General features: G+C 40.9%; 1 protein-coding gene across 1 annotated transcript in view; it reads right to left on the bottom strand.

Moving 5' to 3' along the window:
- Positions 1-1,041: 1,041 nt before the first annotated feature.
- Positions 1,042-13,426, bottom strand: part of LOC110962835 (spectrin beta chain, non-erythrocytic 1) — a 56,066-nt gene continuing 43,681 nt past the window's right edge. Inside the window, 19 exon segments of the mRNA XM_051937216.1 lie at positions 1,042-4,672; positions 5,574-5,616; positions 5,781-5,954; positions 6,205-6,383; positions 7,498-7,575; positions 8,529-8,604; positions 8,697-8,824; positions 8,970-9,166; positions 9,649-9,733; positions 9,886-10,024; positions 10,124-10,368; positions 10,463-10,837; positions 10,947-11,151; positions 11,275-11,405; positions 11,500-11,778; positions 12,006-12,095; positions 12,210-12,434; positions 12,779-13,042; positions 13,220-13,366. Coding sequence (XP_051793176.1) covers positions 4,460-4,672; positions 5,574-5,616; positions 5,781-5,954; positions 6,205-6,383; positions 7,498-7,575; positions 8,529-8,604; positions 8,697-8,824; positions 8,970-9,166; positions 9,649-9,733; positions 9,886-10,024; positions 10,124-10,368; positions 10,463-10,837; positions 10,947-11,151; positions 11,275-11,405; positions 11,500-11,778; positions 12,006-12,095; positions 12,210-12,434; positions 12,779-13,042; positions 13,220-13,366 — 3,273 coding nt within the window. The 3' untranslated portion in view covers positions 1,042-4,459.

The following is a 13,426-nucleotide window of genomic DNA, read 5'->3' as shown; positions in this document are numbered from 1 at the left end:
ATAGGTTAACAACGCATGATTGAAACACTTTAGTTTGTGCTACCTGATCAGATCTGTTCTCTTTTATTCCTTCTCTGTCACATTATACCTGGAAAAAATAATCCTTTTAACAAACTCATGGTTCAGGATGAATATATCTTTGAAATACTCTTAGCTGGGCTGCAGCTGTTAATGAAATAAACTGTACAGATATTGATATTTGCCTCAAAACTGTGACAGGATCAATATTTAAACTGATAATTAAATACTGAACTACAGATGGGCCTATGAGATGACATTATATGTCAGTGTTAATCTTTTTCTGGAGGTTTTCTTGAATATAACGCAATAAAAAAGACAATAGATAAGATAGTATCAAATGACTTATTTTTATAATCACACATTACAAAGTGTTGTCAAAATGGTTGTAAAATTATGGGGCATTGAATCTCATCAGCCATCACCTTTACATAAAATTATAACACTGTTTATTTTGATATGGACATTTTATTGAGTGTTTTAGTTTATCTGTTCATGATCTCTGCAGTGTCTGACTTAAATCATAATCTATCTAAACTTTCAGACACTCCTTATGTCACTGAACATAAAACCATCAAAAATCATAGCTACCATGTGATTTATAAGGCAGATTTCACCGTTAAGGTAGACATTTATTGTCTAGTGCCTGTACTGCTAACCCTTAATTAATTTAATAGTTTTTAATATGAAAATTGTTGGTTCTTGTTTTGACATTACTCTCAGGCACTTAAATGGAAGTGGATTGAAAAACTGTTAAATAAATTGGACTTTAAGGTACACTACCAGTCAAAAGTTTGGACACACCTTCTCATTTGTATTATTTTCGATATTGTAGATTAATACTGAAGATTAACACGTGTTGTTTTACAGTTTTGATGTCTTCAGTATATATATGTATAAATAATTAAATAAAAACCATTTAATGAGAGTGCGTCCAAACTTTAGACTGGTAGTGTAGTTGAGGTATCTAATAGAATAAAGAGTAGTGGTTAAGGAGACAAGAAGACCCCCAACATCACCGTGTTCTTGATTAAACCATGTTTTATTATTCCTAATATTAGATGTAGATACACAAGTCAACAAACATTATCTTCGATTTGTAATGAAAATGCTCCACAGCACACTGACATCGTGTGGAAGGGTCTGGTATTACAGACACGTACCTGAAAATGAACAGCAGTTATAGTTTTTGCAATAAGTTGCATTAGTAACAGTAGTAGTAATAGTAACAACAGTAGCAATAATGATAATAATAGCAATTAATAATAGTAGTGGTATTAACAACTCTGAATTACAGAGGAAGGAACAGACATTTGTCAAAAGTAATGAGAAATGAAGGGAGGTGGACAGGCTTATCAAATGCTGCGAGACAGACCACTGGATGAAAAAATACAAGCTCCCACTAGACAGCAAATATCCTGCCTTCATCTAAAAAAGGAAGCTCAAATTGTCACCAGTCTGTTCACTCATATCTAATACTTAACAAGTAAAAGTTGTTTTTTTTTCTTCATTAAGTACTGCATTGTTACAAGTACTCTTAGAACCAAAAACTTATATCTTTGACATCAATAATACATACTTTCCATGTTCTGGTCAAAGCTCACCAGTAGCACAATGTTATTTTAAAAGGATGCCATATGCAACATCGAATCACAGCCAGCTGAGGACATTCCCACAAGACTGGATTGCCGGGGTCATTCTGCATTGAATATACAGTACAGTATTAATGTGAGAGTGTGTGTGAAAGAGAGAGAGCGAGCTTGTGTACAGTATATCAAGTATGAGAAACATTTTTGCTTCACATGACCAATTTGGCCAAACTAATTTGAATCATTCACATTCAAATGAGCTGATAAGAAAATACACTGTGTGACCTTTGAACTTGAACCGCCCAACATCAGCTGCATTAGGCGCACAGAGCGGAGAAAAAGAAGCAGTAGTCGCTAAAACAGCTTATCCACTGGGGGAAGAAGGACTCCTTTATTCAAAACTGTGCAGGCTCGCTCATGTATGCAGTGACCTTACTGACCTGGTCCACAGATCCCAGTTTAGTCGAGCTCTGTCACACACCCGGGATACAAAGTGCCACGGTCAGAGACAGGTTTGGACCAGGTGCTGTTAACTGAACCCAGTTCAGTAGTCTCAAAGTGGATGGTGACATATTTCTCCTCTCTGACTTTCGCAGGACCATATTTATTTGGGAGTGGAACGTAAGGCCGACCTGTGTAAATTTCCAGCTGATTGTGGTGTCAACAGTTTCGGTGTGACATTCCTGTGAACTAATCACTCCTCCAAGGGATGACATGCACATCCTGGCAATTACCAGCCTTAAAGAGTTACTGTCAGAATGCCATGAATTGCAAATAATTGCTTGCAGCCAACTTGTTTTACGGTAGCCCATAAAAGTCTTGAATTGTAACCCAGTAACTTCCTGTTGCCTTTTTTGTTTTTTACTGTTATAAACAGCAAATTAACAGTTTTGACTATCACAACCAGTTTAAGATATTTATGTGTGTACTGTCTACATTCACATTATACTGCGGCTGTCCTTTATATTTCAACAGGCACAGTATTTGAGGAAACTAACAAACACTTATTTTTACATACGATTATCTTATTTGATTCTAACAGCCAATTACAAAAATTAGTTGCTCTTCAATCCTGAATATGAAGTGCTCTCATGTCTACAGAGTACATCAACACAGCAGAGAATAGATGGCAATGATCGGACACACACGAGTATACATGAAGTCATGCCACATATGCAAGAGAGCCGAGCTCATAGAAGAGAATTTAGGACTTTTCCCTCTCTGCGTTTAATCCTATTGTACCTGCATATATAAACCACTGACATACATTAGGTCATTGCCACAGGGCACATTTTTAACGTTCTTCTCTTTGCATTAAGATCACTTCCTTGGAGACTGTTTGAATGGAGAGTGGGCTTGTAGAAAAAAAAGGATTCAGTGTATCTGAAGTGGGTTCAAGTAAGGCTCATATCTCTCTGTCGGAAAGCACATAAAGCACGTTTTTCACTGTCTATCCAATCTCACTTCCACACCCCCTCACTTCACCTGTAATCAGATCTGTCAGCTGTCCATCTGGCTTGCTCGCGTCCCTGCGGTCTGCCACAAAAAAAATGTGCTTCAGCTTTTAATCTACAAACTGCCCCCATGCCTTCACACCAGCAGAACAGAAATAGATGTTAGAAAGACTGAAGGAGAAATGGCAGCCGTCTGGAGAAACGTCATTGGTAATGTCAGCTTACACGTACTTAAAACCAAAAGAAAAGCAAACTTTATGAAATCATTCCAATAATATTATTGTGTGTTTGTGTCTGATTTTTGTCTGCATTTGAGTACCGAAAAAGCAGCATCCAGCTGGCCACGTTTGATCAGGAATAACATAAACATGCAAAATCCACAGCACCACAACTCACGCACACGCACGCACACACACACACACACACTAGAAAACTAATCTTCTCTGCTTTGTACAGAAAAAAAGGAAAGTCGAAAATCAAGCAGAAAAGATCACTCTAAAGAAATAATCAATACAGGCAAAATTAAAGATAAAAAAAGATAAAACCACTTATTAAATATATATATCATTTTCCCAATGAAACTTGTGATCACTTACTGCACACTGCTAAAACTTAAGGAGCTTTATTTTCTTCTCAAAACACCTCAGAAACTGTCATTCCTAAAAAAAAAAACAATACATACAAGGGCAAGCCCAACATTCTCCACTAGTTTAACCAAATTTGTTTCTCTCCACAACATAAATCAAGGTTATCTACTGTCAAATTAATTAATTTGTCTTCTCAAACCAGCAATTGCAAAATATAAATAGCAATAATAATTATAATAATATCAATCAGGTTAATAACATCAATACCAAGAACAGAAAAAGAGACTGATGTGATCCTTCCCAAAAGAGAACGTTTGAAAGAGGGGAAAGCCACCATCCATCGTTTTATTAGAGACGCGGCATCACGACGAGCTCAGCTAGTCAAGACTCACTGAGGAGGAAAGATTCCTGTGAAAGAAGATCCAATTTGTTGGACTGGAACTGAGTCGGGCCTGGATTCCTGCATATGCCAACCACGCCTGTTACTCACTCAGGCTAATGAGCTCTGCGGGTCTGAAACGGTCTAAAACTGGATGACGGCTTTCATTGTTTGGTGCAGCTAAATGTGAACTATGGATTGGATGAACGAAAAATTAAATGACAGATAAAACCAGCGAGGGAGAGAATCAGAGATATAGAAAAAAATAAAATAAAGCGTTTTCTGTGAGCCACGTGATGCAGCTGTCAAATTCCTAGGGGCCTGCACTGACAGCAGTGTGTTTGTATGACTGGTTTGTACTTTCCTTTCTGTCTGCCTCAGTCTGTTGAAATTTTGACAAATGCGTTTTCCACCGACGATTTTACAAGTGTTCTATTTCTTCTTGCCGAAGAAGCTGAACCTCTTCTCGCGGTCCTTCTCTTTCCCCTCTTTGTTGCGCATGGTGACGCCTCCAGCATCAGCTGAGCTGGGGGAGATGGGAGGCATCGTCATGGCACGACTCAGGGCCCGCGGACCCCCGGGCGAGTCCCCTGCCCCTGATGGAATGGAACCGAGGATGGAGCGGATCCAGGAGCTCATTTCCGCCTTTTAAACAAACAAAACACGTTATTATGCTGTCACATTTAGAGCAAACAAACATGATGTGTATTTATTTTCGTTTGTGATATACAGTGGTCCCTCGTCTACCCTGGGGGTTACGTTCCACACCCCCCGCGATAGACAAAAATCCACGAAGTAGCAACCATATTTATCTTATTTATATGCTTAAAGGCTTTATAAACTCTCCACACACACACACACCACAGCAGAGCAACACTATGCACAGCAATTAGATGTCGATGTGAAATGCACAAAGCCAGATGCTGAATGCTAAGAGCCTAGCGCTGTACGCTATGCATTTTATTTTCATTTAAGTATTCTTTTAATATCTTTAAATTATTATTTTTTATATTGTTTTTAATTTTTTAGGCTAGAAAATGCTTATTTTACCACAAAAATAATTAAAATAATGTAACAATCGCAGAGTCGGTCGCGATTACTGAACTGCTGTGCTGCAATACGCCATGTTATTGTTGTGGTTTCTGTTAGTGTTACAGTGCTGTTAGTGTTTGTGCTTCGTTATGTTTTTGTGGTTTAGTCAGCCTAGCTAGTTTGGTTAAGTGTTATGCTGTCAGGACCGTGAGTGTGAAGTGTGTTTGATGACTTCCTGTCATATTTACTAAAGTTGCTTTCTGTGTGCGTCAAAATAAAAGCATCTGTCAGTTGCAGAGTGCATAAACGGCACAAATTGTTTCTTCAACGTCACTCTTCAAGGCAGTTCGCCACAATGATGAGCATAATAAAATACCTATACTGCAAAATCACGAGATGTAGCAAAAAATCCACAAAACCAAATGCAATTTAAAAATCTGCGATACAGCGAGACGACAAAAAGGGAATCACGATATGGCGAGAAACCACTGTAATTTTATTCTGTACATCTCACCTCATCCTTTGCTTGGAACAGGTACTCCTTCCCATCCCCTAGCCTGCAGATACAGGGTTGAAGAGGTAAACCACAAGTCAGGGATAAAATAATACACTATTTTACTATAATTGGTATTTCACCATCTTTTAAATAATAAATCCAACAGGAGGACAGCTGTATAAGCAATCTTAGTTCAGGGGGTTTTCTTGTTGTCTCTCTTCTCACCTGAGCTTAAACACATGTTTCCTCTTCTTATAGTCGTGGGCTACTTCACACACAGCCTCTCCCAGGCTGATTGGAACCTCTCCGTGGTATGGAATGCCGTTACTAGCGCTCTTGCTGTCTTTATAGAAACCAAGACTTCCTTTTCTTAAGACACAGTACACATTCTGCCAGGACCTATAGAAAGAAATGAACAGAATCAGAAAATATAAAACAGCAGTGAATTGAAGGAACATGTATTTCCTGTAATCTAATCTAATCATTCTTTCCTGTAGTTTCCATGTGACCCCATCCCTCTAAAGTTCTGTAAATCTTTCAATTGAAAAGTGGACAGATTTTCAAAAAAGGAATCCATCTTGTCTGTCTCATCTTTAAAACAGTGCATGTAGCCAACTGACAGACAGGAGTGACTCAGAGGAACACTCACCTGCTAGCTGCCTTTTTGCTGTGGGACTCCATCTCCTGTTTTCGACAGAGCATTCCCTCCATGGCCTCTGGCCCAGACTCAGCTCCGCCTCTGCTTGGTAACGTGGCAGACGGTTCGAGGCGAGAAGAAGCCAACCCGCTGTCTCTACCTGGTCCGTTGACTGACTCAGACTCCGAGCCCTGTAGTTCACACCAGGACATAAACGGTGGTGAGGAGGAAGACAAAACACGACTGGATGGAAGCAGCAAGGGGCAAAGCAGCCATTCACAGCCATACATGAAAAGCCATGATGACGTTTACTTTGACGGCGCTGTGTGATTACCTCAGATAAGAGCATCGTGTGGGTACAGAAGGTACACATAATCACACAGTACACCGACATTACACAGACAAATTACAGCTGCTCCTTTGGGTAAGACACACTATTAAAATAATCATACATATGGAAAATGTGCATGCTAAACTAAATATAACTGGTTAGTTGCAAAACTAATAAAAATGCATTGGTAGAAACTAATATCTGACCTGTTGTGAACAAACTGATACAAAATGACAGTACATACAAATACAAAAAATATTATTATTCTTAAGCTAATCAACTAATAAGCTACTCACTCAAATTTCAGTAATTTATAGTAACTGTGAATGAATAAATGATAATTCTACACAGTAACACAAACAGACAACCAACAAGGACACACACTCAGTTATAGTTGACGTAAACCTTGAGATCTCTTTCATGAATGATTCTGGCTTTTATTTCGTACATGTATCTTAAATCACAAAATGCACCAACAAAACGATTTAAAGTAGTCGACGGTAACAGTCGTAGACAGCAGACACATTCGTGTTTGTCAGTTTGTCCTCGATAAACCCTGTTCTACAAAGAGTTGTCGTGACTTTCACACTTAAAGAAACTGACACATATAAAGAAAGACTAAAACAAGCTACAGATAAATCAACACTGAACAGCTACAACTGTCACCACATTTACTCTGAGCTCCACATTTACAGTCACTCCTGTCCTGGTCAATGTGAGCACATATACAGCAGCAGACTTCAACAGAATTTGATCCATGAAAACAATGTGTTCATGAATCGGCGTCATGCCTTTAAACAGCGATGGGACAGTGTAAACTGGGCCATGAATAAATAAAGCAATGGTTGCATCTGTGACAGAGAGCAATGGCTTCTCCATAAAAGAAAAGAGGCACTGCAGTTGACCAGGAGCTGAGCGGAGGCTGTGAAGGGGGCAAGGGGAGGCTACGAAGCCGACCACGGCTTGGTACTCACACGCTCCGGCTGCTTTGGTTTACACACACGTTTAGGCTCTGATTTCTTTCCCACTGACAACGATAGCGATAACGACTGCTGATAAAAACGCAATAAGATAATGTTAAGAAGTCGCTGTATGAGGCAGAAACTTGAATGTTAGTACATGGCTGGAATCAGACACTTTACTGCTTCTTTGCAGGCAGCCAAAGTAGACTGCCATCACCGGCACTGAAACACCTGAAGTCACAAGGTGCATCTTTTTATCTGCCAGTGAGGAGATTCACTAAAAGCGTATACCATGCAGAAAGCTTACTGGGCCCTAACCAGGTCTCTCCACCTCCATACAGATCCCCTGTTTGACTAAATCAGGGCTCCTGGGGTGTGGGCTTTCCTCCAAACCCCAATTGGCTCTGATTTTTTTTCCTCTACAAAAAGTGGTTCCTAATAAACATCTTTGTCAAATATCATCAACAATACCTCAGCAAGACTTGGCCCTAATAAACAGCATTGCTGGTAACTTTAAGTTCTTTTTCTTGAATAAACATTGCACCAATAAAGAGTAATGGCCACTCTTCGGCTAAAAAAAGAAATTTAATTAAGCAATTTAAGTCATTATATTTTTTTTACAAAACAACACTATGGATTGTAGTTGAACAGACAGAGACAGGGACACACAGTCAGAAACATTGACACTATGGATTATGACATACTTACAGGGTTGGACTTCTTTTAGAAGGTGAACATTTTTTTAAGCTCATGGTTTGCAACAAACGCTCCTATTTGTTGATAGTTTGTCAGTTATGTAATATTAGTAAACCCTGCATGTTAACATTGTGACATTTACACAAATTATGAATATTTTATTCAATTCTGTTTTGATTAAATACAAATTTTCTGTTTTTTTGTTTGTTTGTTTTTTGTTTACAATTTATCGTAATATCAAAGATGAGGGAAGACAACATAGAAAAGACATTACATTGAAAACCTGGTAAAATGACTCTGTTGCACCACAGAGCCAATACCGTTTGGATCAACAAAACGTGTCTCACCTGAGATGTGTCATTGTCACTGTGTACGCCATTCACTGACACTGACTGATTGAGTGTGGTCTGGTCCAGACTGGTTCTACGTATAAGAGGAAACAAATTATTAAAAACAACACACACACAAAAAAGTGTTTTCCTGGGTTGGCTTTACCCAACTCTCTTCTGGTTTACCTGGCAGCAGAATCATGTGCTTGACTTTCTGTCTCAGATTGTGCCACTTCTTCCACTGGTGGTGGTGTAGGTGGTCGTCGTGCTCTCTCCTCTTCCTCTCGCCTCCTCTGGATCTCGTATTCCTCAAGCTAAAAAATGAAAATTCCACAGCGTTATCCCTACGTAATACTTCATGAGTGAAAGCTTCATTGCCTAAATCACAGATGAGACAAATATTCTGCACATCCTGTCTCTATCAGGCAACTCCAGGACGAAATAAATCTCTCTACTTACTGTGGTGAGTTTCTCCAGGCTCACAAATCGCTCTTCCCAAGCAGCAGCAAGTTTCTCAAAAGCCTCATGACGCTTAATTAGGCTCTCGACCTCATCCACATTTGAGCCAAGCTCTGCTGCTCGCACCAGAGGTTCTTGCCCTGCCAGCCATGACTCTGCCACGTAGGCATCACGACCAAACTGCAACACCTCCAGCACTGAGATGAAGAGACACAGAGGCCAGAAGACGGAGAGAAAAACAAACAAATACAAAGAGAGAGTGAGAAATAAATAATGAGACAGTAACAAACACAGTATAAACAGCATCAGAAACTATTGGTAGTAAGTCAGGTACATATCCAGAACCTCACTGTCAGACCCTAAATGGCCCTTTGGCAAAAAAACAAAACAAACAAATAAAACACACACACACACACACACACACACACACACACCGTTTCTACATGATAACTTTCTGGAGTTGTGCTGTACAATCCTGTTTCCAAAGAGCTCGAACTGCCATACTGTGTCTTTCCATATTGTCGGCCTTCAAACTGGACACACTCGTTTGTATTTTATCTGCTATCTCTACCCTTTACTCAGTGAGCCCAGAACAACATGCCTCTCATGTTCCCTTTGCAGTCACACTATTAAGTTGAATGTACCCTTGTACAGACTAACACATGCTAAGCTTGCGTACCAATTTGTAAATGGTCCATCTTGTCTTGCCACTTTTTGTTGATCTTATCTCTCTTTTCCTGGAGTTGAGCCAGTTTCTCTTGGACCTGTGGATCATGAAAGATTCAGTAATGAGATGACAGAGCCATTAAGTAAGTGGACATTCATTGTTGTATTCTTTTTTTACTCAAAATTATTTGTTGTAAACATGTATTGTTCTGACTGAAGATAAACATAACTGTGACCCAGAGCAAAATACCTCATCAGCTGCATAGTGATTATTATTGATGAGAGTATTTCCCATCTCAGTACAGGCAGTAAAGCTGTCCGCCCTGGTCTCAATTTCTGATTTGATGTCTTGATGATTGGCAATGACCAACCCTGCAGAAGATACATCCCTGGAAAAACAGAGAGAAGAGAGAGTTTACATACAAACATACAAGGAAAAGTGATTATAGCAGCTTTCATTGTTAAATTGAACATAAAACAACATTTACCTGGGACTGTCGTGTGCATCAATCTGCAGATTGACACCATCCATCCAGAGCATGAGGTCTCGCACCATGTTGAAGAAGCGGAACTTCTCCACTGTGTCCAGCAGGAGGAGCCTGCGGGCCTGACCAGCCTCGAGCAGACCCTCCCAGGCAGAAGTCACTGCATGTTCACTCCTGTGAATGTCATCAGCTTTCTCACCAGCGTAGGCCTTCTGCAGCCGTGCGGCATCATCCTGAACCTGGTTCACCTAGGAGTTCAAAGAAGAGAGAACGTTCAGTTTCATTATTCAGATTTCACTCTGGGAGTCTAACATGAGATCTTGTTATTAAGAGATAACTGACCTGTCCACTGAGGGCCTGGATGTCATGTTCAAACGTGTTGTGCTGTCTGTGTAGATGCTGGACAGTATTCAGGTCACGGCCAAGATCTGAAGGCAGTGCCTCCCTCTTCTCCTTAACACGTCCAAGCACTTCCATGGCATCCTGATGGAAGCGGTGCAGCTCATAGGAGGCTGCCAGCATTTGTGTGCGTGTGTCAATCAGCTCTAGCAGGTCAGCCCAGGCCTCATTCAAACCATCCTTCCACTCAGCCACACTGGCGTTCTCGGGATGACCCGACTCAATCAGGTCATCTGCCAACCCATTTACACCATCGACACGCTCCTGGCCAATCATGCTGGTGTCACGAGCAAACTCCCGGAACTTGTCCCTCAGCATCTGTAGAAAGAAAAATCAGGGCAAAAGGGAGCAACATAATTAATTTAACTAAATTTCCCAGAGCTTCAATGTCATCAAAGCATGTGTCTGAGAAAAAAAAAAAACTCACTGTGACATGTTCATAGTCCTGTCCCAGTTCATGGGAGCCAGCAACCACCTCCCTCTCAGCGATCCACTGTTCCAGGTCATCCACCTCCCGCTTCAGCTGGGTCAGCCGCAGCCTCTCCTGAAGTCGACCGCGACGCTCCTCAGCAAGGTCTTTCAGACCTGCATACAGCTTGTCAACTTGTGCTTGTCGTAAGGTGATTCTTTCACTGTTTAATTGAACATGAAAATAAGAGGAGACACATCAGTGGCTATGGTTGTCCAACATCATTCATACAAAGGCATGTGTCCAGCTAAAACGTCAACATTCAAAACTCCTTGTGCTCTCTCACCTCTCTGGGTGTTCACTAGTGACCATGAGGCGACTGCTGTTGGCCAGCTGATGAATGGTCTGGGCGTAATCCTCAAGTGCCTGCTCCAGACTCTGGTGCTTCTTGACCATCACTAGAGCACTTTGCTCATCCTGGGAGACAAACAGTATTGTGTTTTCTCATGACACAAGATTGTGTAAGAGCTTCAGTAAGAGCACTTCTATGTCTTACGTTTTCTCATCTTACCTTGGCTTTTTCTTCTGACATCATGTGCAGCTCTTGTTCTCCCATCCAGGCCTCAGCCTCTGCTGCATCAGCATAGAACTGTTGGGCGCGGTTGGCCTCTATTAGACGGGCATGACGCTTGTCTGTCTCTGCAATCAGCTGGTCCCAGAGGTCCTTCAGCTCAACAAGACGCTCCTCTAGAACAGACTGTCTCTCACCGTCTACCTGGCTCTGAGTCTTGCCTCGTCTATGGATATCATCAATGCGAGGCTGATGGCCCTGGATCTCCTTCTGCAGTGTCTGATTCACAACCAGAGAAATTGATTAGATATATTTAATGGTGGGTTGGAAATTTCTACCTACAACATTGTTTTAAGTCCATCTCCAGTGAGAGACTTCAAAAAGTTACAGAGGACAGTGAGGGTGAGTCACCTATCTAAATCACAACATTAAAATGTTTTACTAGTAATTCAGAATTTTGTAATTAAGTACAAAAAATAAAACATATTTCTTTTTCATTGCTGTACCTGGTTCTTCTTGATTAGCAGCTGTACAGTGGGCAGGTCTTTTCCATGGTCTGTAGAGGTTGCCAGGGGCATCCTCTCTTTCACCCACAGCTAAGAGAAAAGAAGAAGCAAACATGAGGCAAAGAAGATACAGAAGAAACATTTGCGGACTTCACATTTTGTTCTCTTATGTATTTATGGTGACTGAAGGACAATCTCACTCACAATTTCATCTTCCAGATCTCTGTTGAACTGATGTGCTTCTTTGGAGGCGAGTAGTCGCTGTCGTCTCAGCTTGAGAGGGTCCTGGAGATTGGAGAAGTTGTCAGTGACGCGTCTTTGCTGGCCATCTACCTCAGCCAGTCCAGCATCCTCCTGGGTCAGAGCCAGAGCCTGAGACTGCAGAGACTGCACCTCCTTCTCTCTGACCTCCATCTGATGCTCCAACATCTACACAGGGACGAAAGACAAGATGGTTTACCACTTGGTTAGTTCTACCACATTTACTCAGCAAGTTCAGGACTTCAGAAATATCTTTAACATTGATTACACAAGAAACTCTATAATTCCCATACATTTCTGAACTGCATCTTTAAGATGAAGGTGGTTTTTTCAACACCTTAAAAACCTGTTAATATTCTGACATTAATTTTGATCAGAACTCCTGTGTTTTGTTTTGTTTTTAATTTGTGAGGATTAGTACTATAGATGGGTTGATTTAAAGGTCCATTATGTAACAATATTTCTTGACAATGGTGTGAAAGTTTGTGCATCACTTGCAACGTGTAATCTACCTGGTGTTTCTTGAGGAGGATGTTGACACTGGTCAAATCTTTTCCATAGTCATCACTGTGCAGCTGACCCTCAAGGTTTTTCAGCCAGACATCCAGAGCAGAGCAGCTCTGTGTAAACAGCTCTGCTCTGTTAGCATCAAACAAGCACTGAGCCTTGGTTTGAGTCGTCCCTTCCAGCTCCTCCCACTGACGCTGCAGGTCCTCCAGGGTCTGCTGGACAACAGGTTTCAGCTCGGGCTTCTCTGCCACCAACGCCTGACCCTCCTGTTAGATGAGACACAATGACAAGTTTAAACTTCACTAATCTGCTGCTTTAGCAATGCCTGTGCTGTTAGACTGTTCCTAGTGCAAAAGGGATAAAATGCACGAAAAGCTATCTATCCTTAAAGTGGATGTAAACAGATGTCTTCTTCATATGTTTACTCAGAAAGTTGGACACACCTTATCAATCTTGTCAAGCCAGTCTTTGTTTGAAGCCAGCTCTGCCATGAAGGCCTGATGTTTCTGCCACTTGCTGTGAAGATTTCTGGCCTCATCATACGACATGTCCTGAGCTGTGAGCATCTTCTCATTGATCCACAATGTGAGCTTGAGAAAAGGGAACAGCATTATGGAATATGTGTGTTTTTTTTTTTAATAATCTGAAGA

This window comes from Acanthochromis polyacanthus, chromosome 17 (genome assembly GCF_021347895.1).
Source record: "Acanthochromis polyacanthus isolate Apoly-LR-REF ecotype Palm Island chromosome 17, KAUST_Apoly_ChrSc, whole genome shotgun sequence".
Lineage (NCBI taxonomy): Eukaryota > Metazoa > Chordata > Actinopteri > Pomacentridae > Acanthochromis > Acanthochromis polyacanthus.
The sequence above is the reverse complement of the archived record's forward strand: the minus strand, read 5'-3'. Positions and strand labels throughout refer to the sequence as shown.